At 44.3% G+C, this 23,866-nt stretch overlaps 1 protein-coding gene across 1 annotated transcript; it reads right to left on the bottom strand.

Moving 5' to 3' along the window:
• Positions 1-4,013: 4,013 nt before the first annotated feature.
• Positions 4,014-21,182, bottom strand: DIPK1C (divergent protein kinase domain 1C). Its single transcript, XM_034762516.1, has 4 exons — positions 20,665-21,182; positions 14,936-15,613; positions 7,660-7,824; positions 4,014-6,208 (listed from the first exon to the last, which is right to left on the bottom strand). Exons 1-4 carry the CDS (start codon positions 20,845-20,847, stop codon positions 5,987-5,989), a joined length of 1,248 nt encoding a protein of 415 aa, XP_034618407.1. The 5' UTR covers positions 20,848-21,182; the 3' UTR covers positions 4,014-5,986.
• Positions 21,183-23,866: the final 2,684 nt, after the last annotated feature.

Here is a 23,866-nt window from a genome sequence, read left to right as displayed (position 1 = left end):
AGTTACTGTAAGTGTGTGCTGTGCTTCCTTCATAGGAATTAACTTCCTTTGATTACTTGTATGTTCAAGATAGAAGATGGAGGCCAGGGTTATATAGCTCTTTAGAGATTTTCTCCTGAGGGTGGTTCTGTTTTCCCTCATATATACAGCATAACATACAAGAATTTGGTGAAGAGTCAGTTGTAGTCTTAATTCTTGGGAAAGAGCTGCTATATACACATCTTCCATAGCATTCATTTGCACATACATAATATTGGGTCAAATGGGAAATATCTGTATTTCTATTTTGTAACTCCTCTCCTGGGTTGATGGCCCTACAAGAGGGTTTAGAGTAGAACATAGACTATAGAGGCCAGCTTGTCAGAAGTCAACAAGATGGATGGGTGCTCAGCCCTTCTGCTTATCAGGCCCTAGATCCATGTAGTGTATATGTAGCCATTGATAGTTGTTCATGGGTAATTCTAAAAGAGCAGAATAGTGTTTTTAATAACTATGGACCTGAGAGACAGACTTAATTCTTTGGAAACTGTGTATATGTCCTCTTATGCAGTTATTTTGTCGCTATTGTGGAAAATGGCAATGTTCTAAGGATTAACACACACAGCCACTTTTTCTAAGCTTAACAAAATTGGTAGCCGGTGAAGAGATTTCAAAATCAGGTTTTGAAAGAACCTGACTCTATTAGGAAATTGGATGTAGAATTCTGTATCAGATGCCATCTTTTAATAGCACAAGCTGGAATGCCCCAAAATAAAGTCCACTTAGAAATGAAAAAAAAAAAAACCACCAAAAAAACAATTATCTTGCATGAACATGCAATTTTGGAGTGGTGAACAACTTTCTCGTATTTAAATGGAGAAGCAACCCAGTGCTGTTTTTTTAAATTATATAAAACATAGAAGCATAAAATAGACAAGAGTGTGCATGGAGTGGCCAGACAAGTAATTTTTTTTCAGGTATTTGCATCCAGCTGAAATCCCCATTTTTTTTTTAAATCTATCTTTGTTCTTTTCTGTAACTTAGATGCTGCTGATGTGGGTTTGTGATACATGAAAGGGGTGGGGGGAGTAGCTCCCCCTGATGGATACCCACCCAGCCAGTCTGCTTTTTGAAGTTCTCTTCTCTGCTTGCTTTACCTGTAAAGGGTTAACAAACCCACAGGTAAAGCAAGCAGGGAACAGACACCATGGCTGGATGGATGTCCATCAAAGGGAGCTTACGCCCCCCCCCCCCCCCATGTATCACAGGGTTATAGAAATAAGGCAGATTCATGTTTGTGTAAGGTCTGGGAAAGTGAGTTTAATAAATTAAGGGGAAATGAGAGAGGTCTAGCCTGTGTTTTTCCATGTACATTAAATACACTAGGTAATCTAACTGAAATGTTCCAGTGATGTTTTGCTTACAAGGTAAATTCCTTAGGGCAGGGACTGTCTTTCTGCATAGTGTTTGTCCAGCGCCTAGCACCAGTGGAGTCCTGGTCTATGGCTGGGGCTCCTAGGTGCTCCTGGTAGAACAAATCATGAATAACCAGGTGTCAAGTTTTCAGCCACTGGCTAATCAAATCCCTAGTGATTTTGCAATATCATCTGTGATGTGGCAGTTAAATAACAAGGTACATATATGGTATCTCTAAAAGAACCCATAATGAACTCAAGAAAATTTGGTCCTTACCTGCTATAGAATTAACCGTGGAGAAATCATGATCAACTTAAGCAAGATGGGAGTTAGGTTTCTAACTCGATTATAGTTCTAACTCATAAGGAAGGAGCAAGGAAAAATGAGCGGTATTCATAATATACTTTTGGATTATATGCATTTTAAAAGCATTAGCAGCAGATATTTTTGAAATGCATTGGATCATATGCACATCATTCTGGCGGTCTTCACCATTTATCATACCCAATTTAGTGTTTAAAAATTAATCACAGAGTTTAAAAGGGTCAGATCACTCACCCTACTCTTCAGGGGTCCAAGCCTGGATAAGATTATAATGCATCAACACTTAAAAAAGTACACGGTTATATAGAATCATATAACTGTAGGATCTCGAGAGGTCATCTAGTCCATGCCCCCACGCTGCCATCCCTGACAGATGTTTGTCTAACCCGTTCTTTAAAATCTCCAATGATGGGAATTCCACAGCCTCTTACGATAACCTGTTCCAGCACTTAACTGTCCTTCTAGTTAGAAAGTTTTTCATAATCTATAATCTTAAATTTCCCTTGCTGCAGATTAAACTGTTTACTTCTCGTCCTACCTTTAGTGGCTCTGGAGAACAATAGATCCTCATCCTCTTTGGCACAGCACTTAACATATTTGAAGATTTTCAGGTCCCCCTTCAGACTTCTTTCTTCAAGACTGAACATGTCCAGTTGGGCTTGATTCTTCATTGTCTTTCAACTTGCATAGCTATTTACACCTATGAGTAGTGGGTATAAAATGCTCCTATTTGATTTGGCTGCATTTTACATTCACTTTGCACAATTGTAAGTGGCTACACAAGATACAAGCAATGAGAAGGCCTATTTCCCTCCCCTGCCCTGTCCTATGGAGCCACAGGGCCTGGTTTTTCCACTGTCTTGCATCTTCAGTCATTTGCTCTTGTGCAAAGCAAGTGTAAAACACCGTGCAATCTGTACTGGCCATTCATGTGAGTGGAAGCACGGTTTCTCACTTTTCACAGATTTAAATGACTTCACAAAGTGCAGGACAATGGAGAATCAGGCCCATTGTGTTCTTACAATCTGTTAGGTTCTCCTAGACTTTCCAATTGCCAGTGAAGGTTTACCAAAGCCTGCTACTTTAGTTTGAGGCAACCTTAAAGCCCTGCCAAGTGCAAATCATCCATTTGCTTTGCTACTCAATATTTTCTGAGGTATTGATTGTTCATGAGGATTGTTCTTTGTAACCTGAAAAGACTAAACAAAACCTAATGAGCTGGGGAAGAATGTGATGAGTTAAACTGAGGCCCACGTCAGGTGAAGGTGGCCTACAGCTCAGCCCTCAGCGGGTCAGAAAATGTTCATAGGTGATTTCACTTATTAAACCCTATCAAGGAGAAACAGGCTCCTGGGGAACCAAGTAAGACTTATTCCAAGATCTTGTTACTGTGTTTTGTTTTAAGATTTAAATAACCATTTCAACACTTGTTTTGCTCCACTGTACCAAGAGCAAACCTGAGGCTATGAAAAGGAACCCACAATGGTAAATGGTGGAGTGCAATATTACCACAAAATGTCAAAAATTGATTTTGTTGTTGTTGCTCCTCTATTGTATTTTCTGGATTCAGAAAGAGAGAAGGAAATGATGATAATGGGGAAACCAGTCTGCCATGGGGTCTGTGCACGGGCTCTCTGCAGTGTTGTGTGTGGGGGGGTGGGGGATGCACAATAAGCTGCTATTGATCTTTCTAGGTCCATCATTGCCTCTTGCTGTGAAATACTGGCGGTTTTGTTGGTGGGAAGTGTAACAAATCTGTGGCTACTTATGGGGCCTGATCCAGCTCCCATAGTTGGGTCAGGGCAAAGATCTCTACTGAGCACATGCAGCATGGGTAACAGAACTCTCTAGCCTAGTCCAAAAAGCTCCACAGCTCTGTGCCATTGGAGCTAACTGTTTTCTGCCCCCTTTCTTAGAAGTAAGGCACCTTACCTTGGCCAATTGCGAGAGGGCAGCATTATACATGGAGCCAACTGGAAGCTGAGCTGTATTTTTTTTTAATCTATTTTTCCCTGACTTTTCCTTCATCCCTTTTTCCACCTTCTTTCTATTTATAGTACTTGTCTGGCCCCCTTTACATAAGATCTGACCACCTCACAATCTTTAATGCATTTGTCTTGCAGTTGTCTCTCTTTGATTCAGTTCAGTGATTTCAGAGTCCATCCTATTTGATTTTGTTTCTCCTCAATCAGTTTCATTGCATTTTCTAATGACATCATGAGTGACCTCAGCTTTGTGACAGGGCCTGGGCTTTTTGGTACATTTCCTACTTTAGCTGAGGATTATTTTTTTTTAAAATGTCAGTTTGATCTCTTAGAAAAAGTTGTGGATTAAGCAAAGTTTTACCAGCCAAGGATTTCTGAGTTCTAATCCTGGCTCCATTCCCTGGCCTTGCCCTGGGCAAGTTCTTTAACCTCATTCTCTCTGGTGTAAAACCTAACATAATTTGAAACACTACTTAGGATTTACATGATTTAGCACCTAGTATAGACATGATTTAACACCCTTATGAATATGTTAGCTGGTCATGAGGAATCCTAGACTTCTCCTAACCACTTAATGCATTTTTAGGTGCTAAGAGGTGTTTAAAATCACGTGAGCTAACACTATTTAAAAAGAACACTTATTTACTAGCTAGACAAGGCCTATGGATAAAATAGTTCAGCTGGCAAGCTTCAGGGCTGTTGTGAAGACTAATGTTTGTAAAGCAGTTTCAAAGAGGAAAAATACTGGGGTGTACATCTATCCCACATTAGTCTGCTGTGCATTAAGGGTATGTCTACACTTAACACGCTGCAGTGGCACAGCTGCTGCACCATTGTAATGCTTCATTGTAGACATAACAGCGATGGGAAGGGTTCTCCTATCACTGTAGATAATCCACCTCCCCGAGAGGCAGTAACTAGGTTGACAAAAGAATTCTTCCTGCCTACACCGGGGGTTAGGTCAGCTTAACTACATCTCTCAGGAATGCCTCTTTAACTTTTCAGTATAAACAGCCCTCAAAGTGTTCATATAGACAAGCCCCAAGTGCTATTATATGCTCCCAACGCAGCACTGCCAGATTCAAAACTAGAGAGTCCCATCTGATGATATTTTAGTAAAAAATGTGAAATGTTTGTTTTTAAGGATTCTGCCTCATTTATGCAGTCCCATAATCTGCCAGCAATGGCAGACAGGCATAGCACCAGTACAAAACTGAGACAGCTTCTAAACTTGTCTGTTAGACTCTCGACAGCTAGAGAACTTTGGAAATCAGCATTAAATTCCTAATCCTGCAATCCCTGTTCATATAACTGGTCCCATTGACTGCAGATCATGACTTCTCATGCAAAATTCCTTTTGTTACTAAAATATCACCATAAAGCCCCCCAAAATTTGCACGTACTAAATAAAAGCCATCAGTATTCCCTGCTCTTTTCCACAATCCCTTCCATGATTGTGAAGGGAAGGAAATGATACACTACACTGTGGCCTGCTAAAGTGTCCCATCTACCTCTCCCAAAATGAGATAAACTAAACCAGAAAAGAAATAAGAGTGTTCACATGAGGAGTTATACCAGTATAACTATAGCAGTATAATTTTACCACTATGATTATGTTGGTAAATTTCTCTGTTTAGACAATCCCTAAGCATCTTGATGTATTTTCTTTCAGCAGTGTCGGCTAGGGGTCTAGTTGCATAAAATAAAGAAAGGCAATGCCTTTGAGATCATCAGCAGCAGATGTCTATACAAAAGCAGCCATGTGTCTTCCCTACTGGCAGAAGCTGTCTGTTTGTGCAGAGTTCTCTGTCCTGAACCCTGCCTACCAGTCCCGCACTCTGCGGTGAAATAAAAGGACACCTCGTGCCTCTCTTTTAAATTAATATTAGTTCTGCTAAGCATTTACACCTTTCATTTTCAAAGCACCATCCAGAGATAAATATCTCATCAGCCTGGGGTCAGCTCTCAGATGGATGTTTTTCTGCAGGAGACCACAACTCTATGGGCAACCAATGGCAGAATGTCACTGCGGAGAGCCAATGTGACTTCAAAAAGCCAAGCAAGAATAGTGTCCATATAATGTAAAACAATTTCACACCTCAGAGGGGATTAATAACATTCACTGCATCTTCAATCATGAATTTCATTTTCATAGTAAAAAAAATAAGCTATACACTGTAAAAAATAATACAATGGATAGGAGCAGAGAGAGAGAGAGAGAGAGAGAGACTGCTGGCCATGATGATGATTATATATCATCGTTACCATTCGTTTTCACCAGGCTAACCATCTGCTTTTTGAAGTTCTCTTTGACTGGCTTGCAGCAAATGGTATAACTCAGACAGAGAATGCAGAGACGTTTGCTGGTGTTGTGTCAAGTCCTTGGGCTCTGGTTTGGCACATTCATGAACAGCCTTTTGCAACTGCAACTGCAGAGGGAAGGAAATTGTGTGTCCCCTGAGATTTGGAGAAAACCAGTGACGGAATATTTTGTCACAGATGACCTGTGAAAAGGTAAAAGAGCAAATTGTCTTTCCAGAGCTGCAAATAAGACACTTGTGCCTCTTGGTGATTGTAAACTGTACAAGCTATTGCTTCAGCTGAGTTCAAAATGTCTCTAACACTGATAAGAGCAAAGCATAGTGCACGAGGCACTTTACAAGCTTGTCCCTGGCCATTCTACTCAACCCTCATTGACTGTACCTATCCATTACCAGCATGGGCCTTCCTGTGTAGCTGAGCTGTATTTGGTAGATTTGTCATGTAAGATATGGGCAAATGTCCACTAAGGATCAGGTGGAGGACACCTAACTCATTTCACTTGTGACCTAATAGCAAACTGAACAGGGATTGCTAAACTCCACAGGATAGGGACTGCCTTTATTGGTGTCTTGTATTACTATTTTGCCTCTGGACAGGTCTTCACTACGGGGGGGGGGGTCGATTTAAGATACGCAAATTCAACTATGCGAATAGCGTAGCTGACTTTGACCTATCGGTGCCGACATACCCCGCTGTGAGGACAGCGGCAAAATCGACCTCTGCGGCTCCCCGTCAACGGCGCTTACTCGCACCTCCGCTGGTGGAGTAAGAGCGTCGATTCGAGGATCGATTGTTGCGTCCCGACGAGACGCAATAATTCGATCTCCGAGAGATCGATTTCTACCCGCCGATTCAGGCGGGTAGTGTAGACCTAGCCTCTGTTATTATTAGTTATTGAGCACCGACAATGTACAAGACCACTACATGCTGTAGATCCCATCATAGTTCCTCTTATCTTTCAAAACAAACTGTGCAGATAAATAATTTTTCTCTGCCCACAATCAGCCCAGTTTCCAGTAGACGCTGCCTAAAGTGGAGACCAAGGCCTAGATTCTCCAAGGCTGCTTTGTTCTGTTATAAAGAGCAGTGGCCTGAACAAGCCAAAGATTCCCAGTGGAGAATTCTCCCTGTTACTTCACCCACTGCTGCATTCCAAGCACAACAAGGGAAAAGCAGGCAGGAAGAATGTAGCACAGCTGAGCTCTGCTAGCCCTGATCCTCTGCTGGCGTTGTCAGCAGGGTAAGTTAGAGCAGAACACCCTGCTCCAGGGCCAGCTGCCCTTGAATCAAGAAGCTGGAGCCCTGGAGCCTCCCCCTCCCTACTAGATCTGTGCACAGCTTAGATTTGTAGAGAACTGGGCCCATAAATCCCACATTTCTTACATGCAGGTAGACATTACACATGCAGAAAGGGAATGGTGAATGTTAGGGCCAGCTTGCACGGACAGAGATGGGTTTATACATGTAACTTAGGCAGCCACTTTTGAAAACTGGGTTTGATGAATGTACATCAAACATACTTGTCTAGACCTCGCCCAGCTCTAGTTCATGCCATATGTTTTATTCTTTAGCTGCCTCTGACTGGTCTTTTTAAAAAGGGAAATGTACACATAATAAATCTGTAGCTACTCACTTGCAGGTTGTTGTTGGCCCTCTCTGCTCCACATTTTCTGATTCTCAGGTCACACTTCGAAAAGCAATCGAAAAAATTACAGTCTTCATCTTCTGTGCAATTCTGTTCAAGGATGTCCCTCATTTTAGGTTCAAAAAAGGCCATATCCACATCAATGGCGACCACCTGTGATCAAATAAACACATCAAAAGTAACACATGCACTGGGATGTAACTGTTCAGTGTAGGGTGACCAAATGTCATGTTTATAAAGGGACAGTCCTGTATTTAAGCCCTCCTGCAAGTGTACCGACTTTTTCTTAAAAACAGGCAAATTGTCCTGTATTTTCTGTCTTCCTTCATCCCTGCATCAGTACTGGTGGGTCCTGCTGCTGGCCGGATCCTGCTTGCCAGCCACCTGTCCACCAGCAGTGCATGGAAGAGTCCAGTGGCCGATGATGGGGAAGGGTGTGACAGGCTGGTGGCGGGGTGAAGATGCAGTGCGTGGGGCCAACCGCTCCCCCACTGGTCTATCAGCGCAGCCTCTGCTGCATGCCAGCTCTCGGCCAGCAGGGCCCCATCCCATTTCCAGCTTGCACTGGCTGTGTGCTGCAAGCTGCAGTGGCTGGTGAGCATGGGGAGGCACCAGATGGCGGCCGGTTACGTGTTGTCTCTGCTGCCCACCCATCAGCCCTTTACGTGCTCCCCCTCTCACTCTCCTCTCCTTGCTTTTCCCCTTCACAATTCCTCCCAACCCCGCTGCTCCTTCATACCCCCCTCCCCCAGTGGGGCACGTCCCGCTCACAGTACTGTGCAGAGAACCAGTGCCTGGTCGGAGCATATTCATCTCACCAACAGCCTGGCCGGCAGGCTCCTTCCTTCCCCTACGGACTCTGGCTGGGCCGGCACCCCGGGAAAGCCAAAGACCCTCTGGCCCAGGGTACTGGCCAGGAGGAGCCAAGCCCTGCCTGTGCTGAAGCCACACACAGCATTGGCACAGGGAAGCCTCTCCACCCCTCAGCTAAGCTCTGCAGTAGTGGGGGGGTAAGTGATTTCCAGCCTGTTCATGCCCAGAACCTGCAAGCTCCACAGCAGCCCCTGGGGCAGGGGCTTAGTACCCTCTTCACACACACCCCCCAACCTGCGTCCTGCCCCCAGGGAGTGCAGGGCTGCTCCGTCCCCTAGGCACCCTCCCCTGCTGAGCCACGTCTCTCTGGCCAGGTTCGCTGAAGCCCCTGCAGTCAGGTTCCCTGGGCCCAGGTGCACAAAGCATCCTTAGGACTTAACCCCTTCCTGCCCACACTGTAGCTAGGGGACAGGAGGACACTGGGTTATGTCAATGGCCACTAGCAGCAGCCTGGAAGTGTTAGCTGCCTTTTGACACTGTGCGGGCAGGAAGGGGTAAGCTGCTTCCAGACACATGGGGGGGCGGGGGAAGAAGAGATGAGCTCTGCAAAGACACGGGCCAGGTCATCCATTCTCCCCACTCCTCCCTTGTGGCTGGAAGCAGCTCCCATCCCTTCCAGGAGCGGTTCTATGTTTTTTGCCGCCCCAAGCACGGCAGGCCTGCAGCTTTCGGCGGCATGCCTGCGGGAGGTCCGCCGGTGCCGCACCATTGGCGTCCCTGCCGCCGAATTGCTACCAAAGCCACGGGACCGGCGGACCTCCTGCAGGCATGCCACTGAAAGCCACCTGACTGCCACCCTCACAGTGACCGGCAGGCCGCCCACGGCACGCACTTGCTCCGCTGGTGCCTGGAGCCACCCCTGATCCTTTCCCTCCCGAAGAGTGCCAAAAGGCTGCTGCTGGCCACATTCTGGCGTCAACCCTGGCAGAAATCTGGGGAGTAGGGGCATGTGACCCTTCCTTCTCTCCCTCCCCCCCCCCGCATGTTGCCTTGAGGAGATACGGTGCCAGGTACCAGGAGAGGCAAGTCCGTCCCAGGGGTCCAGCCAGGCATGGAGGGCGGAGAGCACCGGGCAGGGACAGTCAGGTCGTTGATCACCCCCCCATGAGAGAGAGGTGTACGGGAGTGTGTGTGTGTCACCTCTCCCTGTGTGTGGCTGTGTGGGGTAGGGGTGTATGTGTCACCCCACCCCGTGTGAACTAGGGATGTAAAAGGTTAACCGGTAAGCAATAGTCTTACCAGTTAACTCACCTTAATCATTAACCCCGGGCCAGCCGGCCCCAGCGGCCCCGCACTGGTCGGAGCAGGCCCAGTCGCACTGCCCGGCCGGAGCGGCCCCAGCCAGAACAGACTCAGACCCAGCCACGCCAGCTGGTGAGATTGGCCCCAGCTGCTTAATCAGTTAACCGTTTAAATGACATATTTTTAATTGTTTAAATAATTAACTTTTTAAATGGTATTTACATCCCTAGTGTGAACCCTAAAGCCTTAAAGATAAGAAGGTAAATATAAAGAATCCAACTACGTAGTATTTCTTTTTAACAGGGGCTCAGTCAACTTGATGTTAATTTGAATGTTTGTACTGCATAATTCTGATTGATTGCCGTTGAACTTGCTTGAGCACGAGTAATTTTACCAGGTGTCCCATATTCAGCATAGGAAAATATGGTCACCCTAGTTCAGCGTCACGTTGCTGCTATCGTTCCCTCAAAAAGCAGCAGCTGCTGACCATGTGATTCTAGTGTCCTCACAATAGAGAATTAGAATCAGAAGGAAATGGGAGGGCTAGTCTGGTTAATAGGGTACTGGCTTAAGCCTTGGAATACTTGGGTTCAAGTCCCTGCTCTGCCACAGACTTCCTCTGTGACATTGGGCAAGTCACTTTGCCAGTCTGCGCCTCAATCCCCATTTAAAATGAGATGATAGCACTTCCTGACCTCCCAGGGGTGTTGTGAGGAGAAAATACATTAAAGGTTATGAGGTGCTCCCAAACTGTTGGGGTCACATGAGTACCTGTGATAAACTAGTTTTCTGTTATCAGATGGGCAGCAAGAGTCCTGTAAATATAATTGTTTTTAACAAGAACAGCCAATATATAAGAGATCTGGCTAACAGAAAAACATTTTAAAGTCAATGAGTAAAATTCCTCTCTGGGGTGAGTGGGCCCAACTTCACTTAGCTAACAGTAGTTACAGTAATGATAACCCAGTGTCACTCCCTCTTCTATGTGCTATTTGCAGAGGGGAGCTCTGTGATATGCAGGGGATACCTGCTCCTTGAATAGGCATTCATATCATCAAGTGACATTCATGGTTCTCCCTCTGCTTATCTAGAAATATATCCATCAGTGTTCCACAGCCAGTTGATGGTCAGCAGAGAAAATAAGGACTAAATGGATCTGAAGCCTAAACTAGCATCTGACCTCTAGAGCAGGGGTTCTCAACCTTTTTCTTTCTGAGGTCCCCCCAACATGCTATAAAAACTCCAAGGCCCACCTGTGCCACAACTACTGTTTTTCTGCACATAAAAGCCAGTCGGCACTGGGGGGTAGCAAGCAGGGCAATTGCCCGGTGCCGCACGCCACAGGGGGCCCCACAAAGCTAAGTTGCTCAGGATTCGACTTCAGCCCCTTGCAGTGGGGCTTTAGCTTTCTGTCCTGAGACCCAGCAAGTCTAATGCCAGCCCTGCTTGGCAGCCCCCCTGAAACTTGCTCATGGCCCCCCAGGGGGCCCCGGACCCTCGGTTGAGAATCACTGCTCTAGTTCAGGCTTAAGAAATATTGGACGTGCAATGCAAAAAGGACCGCACTGCTTCTGCAGGTGTTTGATTCATAACTGTCATGTAGGTAGAATATTTTAGTCTCCAGGATTGTCCATATAACCCCTTTTACTTAAAAATTACAAAAATAAAGAAGGGGAGAAGGAAAGCCATCTATGTGATCACAGCTGTTTGCTATGGCACGTACAGTGTGGGCAGTGAAGTGAAAATAGTCTCACCTCAGTGCTGTGAATGCTGTGAGTTACATTAAACCTTAACATCTAACAATGTAAACCTTCACTCAGAGAAGCCCACCTGTTACAGATGAAGTAAATTGGTATAGATGGAAATGTCTGGAAAATGGACAAAGCACAGCTATTTGCAATTACTCTGTGGAGAGCTTTAATTATAGAACTAAGCCTCCCAAATAGCAGCAGAGCTGAAATGTGTGGTTGAATGACAGCTGGAATGACCCCAGGAATTTTAGATGTATGCACCTGGCAAAAGGCCAAATGGACTTTCCAAACCAAAGTCAAGGATAGGGCCTAATTTTTGCAATTTTTTTCCCATGAGGGGAGCTCAGATCTTGGAGAAACTAAATACACCTTTTAAACTCCAAGTATCTTTAAGCTTCTTAGAAAGCTTGATAAGAGTGATGTACCCTGGGGAATTTCACAAGTTCATGCAGGTAAATATCAGAAATATGTCTACTTTCTTAGTGTTGGTAGTGCCTTGTCCCGGCTGTAGTTTCACTCTTAAATTCTATTGGAAAAACATTGTTATTTTTGTTCACATGTGAAGTGGGCCAGATCCTCATGTCTGGCCAAACCGTGCTTGATGCAGGACCCAGAGCAATGGCCCTCCGGGTCCTGAGGGAAGTCAGGAGCCAGTTTGTCCCCTGGCATAAATTAAAGCTGCCTCAGAGCTGTTGTAGCCTATGCTGGCTTGTAGTGGCCTCCCAGGTGCTGGTATGGTGGCAAGCATCACGGGACTGCCACATGCTCCATTCCCCCTTCCATTTCCCCACAACATGTTCCCTATACCAAGGGGATGGCAAAGAGATGGCTTCAGCATCTCTGTGCCAGCTGAAAATTTCCCTAGCTATTCTATTAGGGCAGCTTTCCAGCTGCTATGCATTGGAGGAGCAGCATAAGGAGGCTAGAGTGAGCGCTGAGGATCTAGCTGGTTATTCTGGAAATGAATCCAGAGGCAGGACAGTTTTGCCCTAGATGTGTTTTTCTGTACACTAGCAGCATCATTTGTTTTCAGTTGGATGGGGATGGAGGGGCGTTCTTATAGTCTTCTTTTTAATATTATTATTATATTATAAAATGCAAGAAATGACAAGATAAAAGATGAATCATAAAATCATAGGAATGGAAAGGACCTGGAGAGGCCATCTAGTCCAGTCCCCTGCACTCATGGCAGGTCTAAGTATTATCTAGACCATCCCTGACAGGTGTTTGTCTAACCTATAAGCAAAATGATTTGCTTATAATATCCAGAGAATAATTAGAACATAAAAGGATATCTAAGATTAGTTTATCCAACCCCTTACTCCTGGGAGTTGTCATTACTCTCACAAAGAGACATCGGTTTTGTTCAGATCGCTTGTGTAACAGATAATCTCATTACTAAAAACTTGCAAGTCCAGACCCAAAACCTTTTTCTGATTTACAGTTTCAACTTTGACAAGTCCCTCCACTTAATGGGCCAGATCTTGAATCCTGGGATAGCTCGGAAAGGGAGTGCAAAGGTGGCATCAAGTTACCCTCACTTTCTCACAACGTTACTTTTTAGAGAATTCCACTAACCAATACTGATTGACATTGCCAGGCTCCAGAAAGTGCCATGTCCAACTCTCCTCTTCCAGAGGGAGAGTCCTGGGATTGTGGACACCTAGAAGTGTGGAAGTGGAGAAAGGGATAAAGGGAATTTGAACATAGAGATCTTAGTCTCTAGGAATAGAGCAAAAGTCGAGCTAACAAAGTCAGGCTGACACTGACTCTAATAACACGAGACTTGAAGGCCTAGGTGAGTAGAAAGCAAGAAAGCGAATGGGAACAGACAGTAAGAGATACTGTTTTGACCCTGAAATCTCTTGACCCCTTGACCTTGTGTTAGATAAGAATGGAATGTAGACTGTAGCAGAAATTAATGAGAAAAGTGAGATATCAGGAAGAAATACATATCACAAAATGCAGCTGTTGCTCATTAATGTATGCGAGGAAAGATATAAAAGTTTGCCTTAATTGTTTATCTTACTGAGACCTGCCCCTGTGTACTCTCCCATGCATTTGCAACTGCTCGAAAATAAAGCTGCCTCTGTTGCTTGCTGCTTCAAACTCAGTGAGGACTTGTTTTTCTCTGACAGATGGTAGGAAGGAATCAGGGAGAACCGTCTTTCACTAAAAGGTCTTGTAATGAAAAGTTCTCAATATTCTTTCACTCCTCCTTGGTGAAATCTCTTGTCCCCTGAGCAGATACCAAAACTGACCATGTATGCTCAGTCAGGTCCAATGATAGCACGTGTAGCATTCATGCTGCATCTGACTAAAAAGATGGTAGGCAAAACCTATCCTGAGGAATCTCTATTGTGTCTTCCTCTGCTGAAGTTATGGGATATTTTTAGCTTTTCTCTGAAATTCTCCAACTATTCCCTACTCAATTCCCATATTGCACCTGAATAAACAATAAAAGCTAATTGAAGGGTGAGGGGAAAGCACTCAAATTGCTTTCAACAGCTATAGGCTTAGGTAATATTTGTACAGCAGTTTGAAGATGTAAGTGTTATATGGATGCTTGGTAAGTATTGATATTAGCAGTCATATTTCTGTAAGTATTCTACATTCATATGAGTGCAGAAATTCCATTGATCTCACTGGAAACTGCATGCATGGTTTGAAGACACTATGTATATACAGTGTCTTGAGTGTATGCACTCAATTTCCACTGAAATCAATTGAATTTCTGCAAGCAGAATGAATGCAAAATATGTCCAGAAATGTGGTTAACAATACCACTACATTCTAAACATATATAATCCTTCAGTCTTAAAGAACAGCTCTACACTGAAAAGTTGAAAGGTGACTCTGCAAGAATGGCGTCATGCGGTTCCAGATCTATTGCTTTTCAATTGTTTCCAGATCTAATGTGCTCAGGGTAAAAGCACAAAAGATGTTTTTCTCTAAGTCTCAGTCCTGCAAACTCAAGCCTTTTCTTGAAATTCAAACTGAGTTCTTGCCTTTCTGAGCATCACCCCCAGCAATAGTTTCTGTGGGACTGATTCTGCCCCCTGTGACAGCTCTGCAAAGTCACTTCCTTCAAGTGGTGTCCTCAGTAACACCTGAGCAAGCCTGTTGGGGTTGCACAGGTGTAATTAATTACAATTAAGTAAACAGTTCTTTTCATAATGCACAAGAAAGAACAGAACTCAACTCTCTCTCTTTGCCAGTTTGAGGTTTGCAGGAAATAGTAACAAATAAGTAGCTTTTTAGCACTAAAATATGTGACTAGCTTCTCAATGCACTCAGGAAGCAGCTCTGATGTCTAGGGGTGGCATTTTTTTCATACGCTCTTTTCAGTTCAGAACTTGATCTTAAACTGTGACAACACAACCAAAGTACTAACTTACCGTGAGATCATTTCTGATAGCAAAATTCTCTGGTTTGATATCGCACAGGTGAAGCCGGTGAGAGAAATCATTATCAAAATGATTCACCATATCTAGGAAGCTGAGTGCAATGTCAGTTATTGCCTTCACCTTGCGTTTAGTGCCAGTGAAGGAGGGACCAACTGCATCCTCCAAAGGAAAAATAGTTTTGTGCCAGGCATGTCCGGCTGTGAGATACTCCACAGCATAGAAGTGGCCACAGGAGCCGATGACTCGTAGGACATGTTTGCTGAAGTCCTGCAGTAGACTGAAGTAGATATATTCTTCCTGCTGGAGTAAGGACCACATGCTGGCCACTTGTGCTTTCCAATGCAGATCTCTCCTCCTAGTCCATAAGGGTCCCATGGTGTTGTTAGATAATTCCAGACCCAGGACATTTTTGACCTCCAAAGCTACCATCAGCAGAAGCTCTGTCTCAGGAACATCCTGTGTTTCCACTTCATCAAGCAATCTGAGGCGCTGGTAGCTAGAGAAGATTTCCTTTTTGGATTTCAAGATGACTGGCTGGCCTTTCCAGTCCGCCTGGATGACCTTCTTACCTCTGTCATAGTAAAGGCACTGTTTGTACACCAGCTTCTGTGCCACACACAAGTCTTCACAAAGGTCGCCAGTCAGGGCTCCTTTGCTGTAGTCAAGACACTAGAGCAAAGGAAGAAAACAGTTCACAGCAGAAGAATAGTATAGGAGTATTTCAGGGAGAAAAGGAGCAAGGGTCATCTCAGTTACAGTGTGACAAACACCATATTTAGACTCTAAGGTAAGGCTGTGATTTTTCAAATGTGCCTGGAGATCACTTCAAAGGAGTGATTCTTATGACAGTAGAGGGACTGTTTTTTCTCTGGCCAGGTAAAGGGCTAGCATGGAAGACCTACTACACTAGGTGTTTGCCATCTCTAATATCTATGCGTCAGATTTTGATACCTTTGTCAACACCCCAGGATAATTTACATAGCCCTATCTGAGTTACGGCAGTCTGTCCTCTTCTCCTTATGGGTGGCAGCATTGCCCAGAATCTCCACAGCACTATGTGCCTCTGCCCTACCCCCAATCTGCCCCTCCCAGCCCAGCCACGCTCCCAAATAACCTCTGCTTCAGGGCTCATGAGGGACTGGGGTACTCAGAAGATGGCCTGTGGCTAGCATCCTCAGTTCCTGCACTGGGGAATTCTCCTCCAACTGGATCTGGGGCTTTTACAGCTTCTTATACTGCTCTGTCTCTTTTACTGTAAATTTCATGTGAAGACCTTATTCCATGTGAAATCCCATCAAAGTCAATGGGACTATTTGTAAACTGAGTTACTACCCAATATGAAAAAGGGTTTCTTCCCCCAGTAATATAAGATAGGTGACAGCAGCAGATACAGTCTATGGAGCCCAGAATATGCAGGTTTTTTAAAATATATAAATATAAATATATTTATTCATTCTGTAAGCCAGAAAGGCTTCTTCAGTTAAGGTCTGTCAGGCAAATTAACATGCTTTAAAATGTATGGACGTACATATCAGATATCCTTAGGTAATTTTAATGCACTTTGGGTAATCTTGATTTAAAAAACCCAGGGAAATTGCTTCTTGATCATTGTGTGGTCATTACAAATGCATGAAAGAACTAAAAGGATACCTCCCCCACATAATTGTTTCCATTCCTCCACTTCTAGACATATAGGCAGCTTACATACTTTTGCGTCCATTCAGAACTTCCAGAAGTGCAACTGCAGAGACTGTTGGGGTGGATCATTGGACAAGATGATCACAGATGTGGGGTGGAGGGAGAATAGTTTGTGTTGATGAAGGAAGCCAAACAGCTGGGAGGTGGCTTGTTAACATCAGTTGCCCTCATTGCTTTCTGGCATTTGAACTTTTGTTTAAACAAGTAAATTGACACTTCCAACTGTTTAATAGTTGTAAAGACTGCCTGACCCCAACCTAACTTGTTACTATTTGTTCTGTGTACAGGAAACATGATCATAACATTCGAGTGCTGTTATTTTCTTAAAATAGTATCTGAGGTGTGCACCGGGGTGATGCTAGACGAGGTTGAAAGTTAAATATAATATATATATATATATATTTTTAAACACTCACCAAAATTGGTATTTTATTTTTCTTGTGTAAACATTCCCCAGTTAGCACAGGGAATAACAGTGAACTGGTAACATTGTCAACTGGGGACTTTGGGTATTAGTGGCAGGATGGAATTTTAAGTCCAGTAGTGGTGCAAGGCTGAATGAAGAGGTGATGAACTGGTTATTATACTACATAGTAGCCAGTGATTCTTGTGACATTAGAAGGACAGGTGCCACCAGACTCCTTGTTGTTTTTGTATATGCATGCAAATCAGGATGGACACATACATTGCAGTCCACGTGCACATAACTTTGGTGACTCCAGAAGTGCATGTGCAATTTTGGAATTCTGGCCTCATTTTTGAGGTATCTAATAACAAGTCATCATTCTCTCTTACAAGTAAGAAACTTACTTTTTCTCTGTTGAAGTAGTTTAATAATTCCTACAATCTGCGATCTTATCTTTAAACAACTCCTAGAAGGAGGGTAACACACCAAAGTCCTTTTATTTTATTTATTTATTTTTTGTAAGGAGCCTTAGTATTAGCTGATCAAAGAGCTTTGCTTCCTGAATGTGAAGATCACAGCCTAACACGTACAGTACTACTATTAGGAAACTATAGGTCCCAGTCCTGCAATCAGATCCACGCATCCTGCCTGGCGCCACATTGACTTCAACAGGGCTCCATGCATCCGCAAGAGTCTCATGCATGGATTCAATTGAGGTCTAGAAGAGCTCACACCTAGAAAACCAGCAGTAAGACATGGAAAAACATAGGATGCTTTCCAGTATCTGCTGTAGTTGCTGTATCATTCTTACTGGTATTTCATAAGAACGTGACTATGCAAAATATACAGCCACATCTACAACCCCCAAACATGGGAGATGAATCCATTCTATAATGGGGAAGGAATATCTCTAAGTCTATACTTTCTGTGCAACTGAATTGTTGATCTGTGCCTATTAACCTAACATCTGCCAGTCATGCATTCTCCAATTTGATTCTTCTTTATTGAGCTTTCACGGTGTTTCTTAAACCATGGTCCGTAGTGGATTGGGGAGCTGCTAATGTCACAGTGGTGAAATACATGTCAGACTTTGAATAGTGACATTTCCTGCAAATTGTAGATCAGCTTCAGGAATTAGGGTTTCCAGAGGCTTTTTGCCAAATTAAACTAAAACCATATCAAACAGACCAAAAAAATGCCAGGTACCTCTCTGCAATTTTAGAGGGCTTGTCCACGTACAGAAGTTGCAGCACTTTAACTTAAATCAGTAACTAAAACAATTTTAGTTAAAAAAGTTCAACCCCTCCTATGACCTGGGTTTATTTATATCTGATTAAAACTGGCTATATCAGTTTAACTAGCACCTGCAAAGTTACCCAAGCCAGGTTTAAATTAGTGTAAAAGAGTCCACACAGTTTTGCACCAATTTAACTAATTTGGTTTAAAATCATACTTTCTGTTACATGAGTGCAACTTTGTGTGTAGATCAGGTCTGAAGCCTCCTGTCTTTCCTGGTGTAAATTCTACTGTGAGCAAGTTTATGGAAGACTCCAAAATCAGAGAAGTCCTACAAGGAGCACAGAAACCAACTGGAAAGTGCTGTAGAGTAATCAGGGTAATGGTGGGGGTCAGGGTGCAGGTAATGAATGGGAGATCAGTAGTAATAAATAAAAAGTCCTACACTTCAGGGTGATATTTAAAAGATATGCACCACCTACACCCTACTGAAATGATGTGCATTTCTTGTGCTTGCCCTCTACACAGATATGAATTTCACCCTGAGAGAGAAACTAAAAAGCACCACTACAAAACAGAAAGGAACGTAACCAAGTATCCTCGCCCATTGGATTACAACAGGTCACTTTCATCTTGTTGCCCACTGAAAACACTGTCCTCATATTATATTTTCCATATCACCAAACATGTCCCATGCTTCAGAAAAAGGATGGGATGGAAGTCTGGGAAAGTGAGTTTTCATGAAAGGAGGATCTCTGCTCACAAAATGGTTATTCTGTAGCTGAATTGTATTGCCTATAACAGTGAAACCAAGTGTGGTGCTTAGAACATGTACACAGAGTAACTCCCAGCTAACAGAAGGTGAGCTCAGTTCCTACTGGCTCCCCCAGGAAGCTGTTCCTTTTTGGTTCAATTAGAGCCATTGCTTATGGACAATGATGATCCTTTTTCACGTCTTAGCTGGGGAAATGCTCCCATCAAGTTCAGCCAATGGACTGGAGACACCTCTTTGCTATGTGGTTACTTAAGTTCACACTGGTGTCTGGTGAAACACTGGCAGAGACAAGTGTCCAAATGGCCCATCCCTGAAATCTCAGGGCTCAGGCCCTGGGAGGGAAATGTGAATGTAGCTATTAAATAAGTTGGCAAGGCTGCTGTGTATAATTAGTCTTCCTTAATTATCTAGAAGGTAGGAAAATTTATGATCATAAATTGCTTGCTACTATAATAGATTATTTAATTTCCATTTGGATTTTTTTCCACTTAACCCAAGCCTTTACAAAAAAGACCCAGGCTTTTAATTTTAATCCATACTGCTCCACATTTCTTCTCTACAGAATTTCAAATCACCACATTTGACTGAATAGTCTCACATGCTTTCTTGATTTTTTTTTAAATAAATATTTTAAGGAAAAAAAAAAAAAAAACAAAGGTGGTGTACCATAGCCTGAAGATGATTTTTGAACCGAATGTGATCTCTGCCTAAAAAGCTTGTCGAGAAATCATCTTATATTTGAATGCATGTGAAATGTTGAAGACCCCTTCTAAAATATTTCAGAAGTATAGCTGCACATATCTCAGACAACAGCATCTTGGATCAGCTAACCTAAAGGACTGGGCTACCTTGTTTTACAGTATCAACCAAGAGCTGAATATGGTCTGCAGATGTTTTAACTCCCAGAACCTTTACTCCCCTATCTTTTAAAATCCATTAGAAGATGCTTTAGAAATATTTTAGTCCAACCAATTAAGTGCTCTGTCTTGTTGAATTGACATTACCCTGCTGGGTAGAAGGAGTAAAATGCAGTCAGCATTGTAAAGCCTTTGCAAGTGGTAGCTCTTCAGCCCAATTCCCTTTTTCAGCTGCTTTGCTCTCTCCCTTAAGATTACTCCATCAACCAGAGGTACTCGCCTTTCCCATTAGCACATTCACGGACCTAGTATCGTTGCATCAAACATTCATTGGTTCCCAATACTCTGTATTGCAAAGAACGATTCTTGGACCATATTTTGCACCAAGTAAAATGAAGACATTCAAATATCATAATGGCAAGGAAATACTATGAGTTTAAAAATAGTCATTAAAAACTCGGGACGTTTTACGCGTTGCCTTTTTAAACCCCTGAGTGCAAGAACTGAGGCATCGTCCGTGGGCTCCATTCTCCCCCCGCTTCTCCAATTCAATGAGAGAGAAATGGAAACAGACTCAGCGGTCTTAAAGGGGATATGTGGGTGGGGGGGATCACACCGACTGTGCAGGGGGATCAATGAGCAAAGTGGCCTCCTAGGGCCCTGGCGCTGACCGCGGCGTGTCACTCGCTGTGCTGCTGACCTGGTACTTGCCATGCCAGCCTCACTCTGCAAGCGCGCGGGGACATACCAGCCTCGCCAGGATCCCGTGGCTTTTCTCGTCCGTGCAGCGCTCGGAGAAGACGCTCCTGTGGACAAGGAAGAGGAACGTGCTGCCCAGCAGCCAGCAGGCAGCCCAGCAGAGGAAGAACAGGAGCGTGCATCTCCTCCAGATCTTCAGCCTCAGCCGCTTGAAGCCGAAGACGCCCCTCATGGTCCGTCCTGGCTGGGGCGGCTTCACACACTGCAGCCGGTGCAGCAGCCAGAGGCAGGAGGGGGCTCCATGGAGATCAGCGTCGCTCCCACTTGTTCGGATCTGTCACTGGAGCCATTGCAAGAAAGCAAATAACCCCCTCGCCCCCGGACGTTACTCGCTCAGTGGCCCGATCTGCCTCGTCCATGGGCAGTGGCTGGCAAATGACAAAGTGCTCGCGTGTGTCATCCCCGCGGTGCGAGCTCCTAACTGGGCTCTCTGTGATGGGAGCCCTGCACTGCATGGAAGTTACTCCCACTCTGTCCCTTGCACGGACTGATGCTTTTGCAAGAAGCCTGAGCTCTCCTTTTGAACTGAAGCCACGTAGTTCCGCCTCTTTTGTCTGCTGTGTCCTGTGTCAACCAACCCTCCTACTGGAGTTACTAGGCAGCTTCCCCCTCCCCCCCCCCTTCTCCCGAAGTTTCACACACAAGAATAAAAGGGGGTTTGAAGCCTGGATTAGAGCGGCTCTGTGAATCTTTTTAATGCTGGTGGCGGCTTGACACTTTTAAGAGACAGCCGAAGATGGATGGCCCATCTGCATGAAGCGTCTCTAGCGAAAGGGGGACAAAAGTTGATTATTGAAGAATAATTTATGCTGTTTGAGTCCCTCTGAGGTTTACTACCCACAGGGGGAAACAGCAAAAACAACCCAAGTGCCCACTTACAAATGCAAGAGCACGTGTGCCGCTGAAAGTGGTCTGAACGAAGTTTGGGGGAGCCTGTCACAAGCTGGGAATAGCAGCTTTGGTCAAACAGTGCTTAAAGTGCACCCCTCAGCGACCTTGGCTGGGTTTTATTTCATTTCATGTGATGTTTTGCTGGGTCTGTGATCCCTTGTGACCCCCCCCACACACACACACACACTTTAAGCACTGAATGTTACCCTCCCTCCCCCAAACACACACACACACTTTAAGCACTGAATGTTACCCTCCCTCCCCCAAACACACACACACACCCTGGGGACTTGTAGTATTTGCATTGCACCCGCTAATGCACTCTCACAAACAAAACAAACAGGTCCCTGCCCCCAAAGAGTCAACAATCTAAGAGCTCAGCTGTGGTTTTAAGCACACAGGGGTATTGGGATAGTGACTTCGTTGGAAGCAGTGTGTAGCCTCCCCAGCTCAGTGGGATATCTGGGGCATAGGCACTGGTGCACTTTTCTAGAGAGGGCAGGGTGTGGTTATCCTCTCTCTCACCAAAAAAGTGACAGCTCCATTAGTGGCTGGTGTAGTGAGGTGTGGACCCCTCTCTGCCTTGTGTGAGAGGCTGGTGTTACTGTGTGGGCTACCTTCATTCAGTGAGAGCAAGGACTGCGGTTATGATTGGCCTCTGTGCTGGGTAGGATGAGAAAGAGGATCCTTGCATCCTGTCCCCACTCCTGGGCAGGCAGTCAGGGCTGGGCACAGTCTGGCCCATACTCCAAACACTGGGCTCAGTTCTTCCCTCTCTCCCACATCCAGTTAAGTAATTATTTACTCTTTGGGTAAGCCCATCACTTTCGTAGAATAAGGTGCAACTCAGCATAGCAAGAGCATCTGAATCTGGCCCACTATGAGATATGACACTGAAGACAGGACCAGATTCTTTTGCCCTCACTCTTATGGAATTGTACCTCATTTCATGAGCAGTCCCCTTGCAGGATGCAGCAGGGCTTGAAGGAATCTTTTAAAAAGTGTGTGACAGACATAAAAAATATGGAGAGAGGAAAAGGTTACAGATGACACCTTAGCCCTGAAGCCTTCTTGAGGCTGGCAGGGGGAGGGGGGAAATAAGAAAAAGAAAACAAAAGTACTGTATTTCATCCTGAAAGAGCCCCTGGGGCTGAAACACTAGAACTAGCCATGATTTCTATTTTTACTGTTTTATTGACCTTTTCCCTCTATCTTCCTCCCTATCTTTCCACATCTACATGCTGACACAGCACCACACCCAGGCACCATAATATGTTTTTTTCCCATCATACTGAAAGATAGACTTGATTTTAAATGCTGGAGGCACAATGTGATTTTATGGGAATTAGTGATGTGAGTAGTGTGAGCAATGGGCCGGGAGCCAGCAGCTCTGGATTTTTAATCCTAGTTCTCACTCTGAGACACAATTTTTCAGAAGCTGTCTCTCAGTGTGTGCCCAGTGTTTATGTGGCTAGCTTGTGACTCCTACCGGTCTCAAGATGGGCATCCAGTAGCTGAGGCACCACAAAAAATTGGAGACTGCTTTTGAAAACGTGAATCTCAAGCTGTGTGTGTGTCCGTATCTCCATGTGTAGCGTGAGGATAACAGCCCTTATGGGCCTATGGTACTTCCAAGGAGTATAATTAGTTAATGTTTGTAAAGTATTATATCATTCCTTTTTAACCCTGGTTCTGAAACACACTTGAGTGATTCCTGATGTAGATTTTGTGACTTGGGAAGGGGAAACAGACTTTTTGGGGCTTGAACCTGCATTCCTTTTGCACTCGAAACATCTGAAATCAGTGGGAGTTTGGAATGTGCAAGGAACCCAGGATGGCTCACGTCATGTTCACTCAAGGTCTGATCCTTCAACCTCAAACCCATATGACTAAAGTTATTGCTCTGCCAGTTTGGGACCACAAGATTTATGACAACACTGGAAACATTAATGCAGGAGGAAAAGGTTAAACAAGATTGGAAAAAAACTAATACAGTTAGAAATCTGTTACAAATAGCTGGCAATTTTCTCTTTATCTTTTTGGGTGCTCCTCCCAAAAACATCTCTGCTGACAGCAAATGAAAGCTACATTTGGTACCACAACACCCCTTCCTTCATAATGTGGTGAAACCCACAGGAACAAAGCTTTGTAAGGATACCTTCCAGGAGATTTCCATGGAGCACTCCGTCAGTGGAGTAGTATATTTCACCTAACTTTGCAGCTCTTGAAGATACAAAAATCCGATTGACTTTAGAGGGAGTTTTATGCATGAAAGGACTTCAGGACTTTGGACCTTATTG

Source organism: Trachemys scripta, chromosome 2 (assembly GCF_013100865.1).
Source record: "Trachemys scripta elegans isolate TJP31775 chromosome 2, CAS_Tse_1.0, whole genome shotgun sequence".
Taxonomy (NCBI): domain Eukaryota; kingdom Metazoa; phylum Chordata; order Testudines; family Emydidae; genus Trachemys; species Trachemys scripta.
The sequence above is the reverse complement of the archived record's forward strand: the minus strand, read 5'-3'. Positions and strand labels throughout refer to the sequence as shown.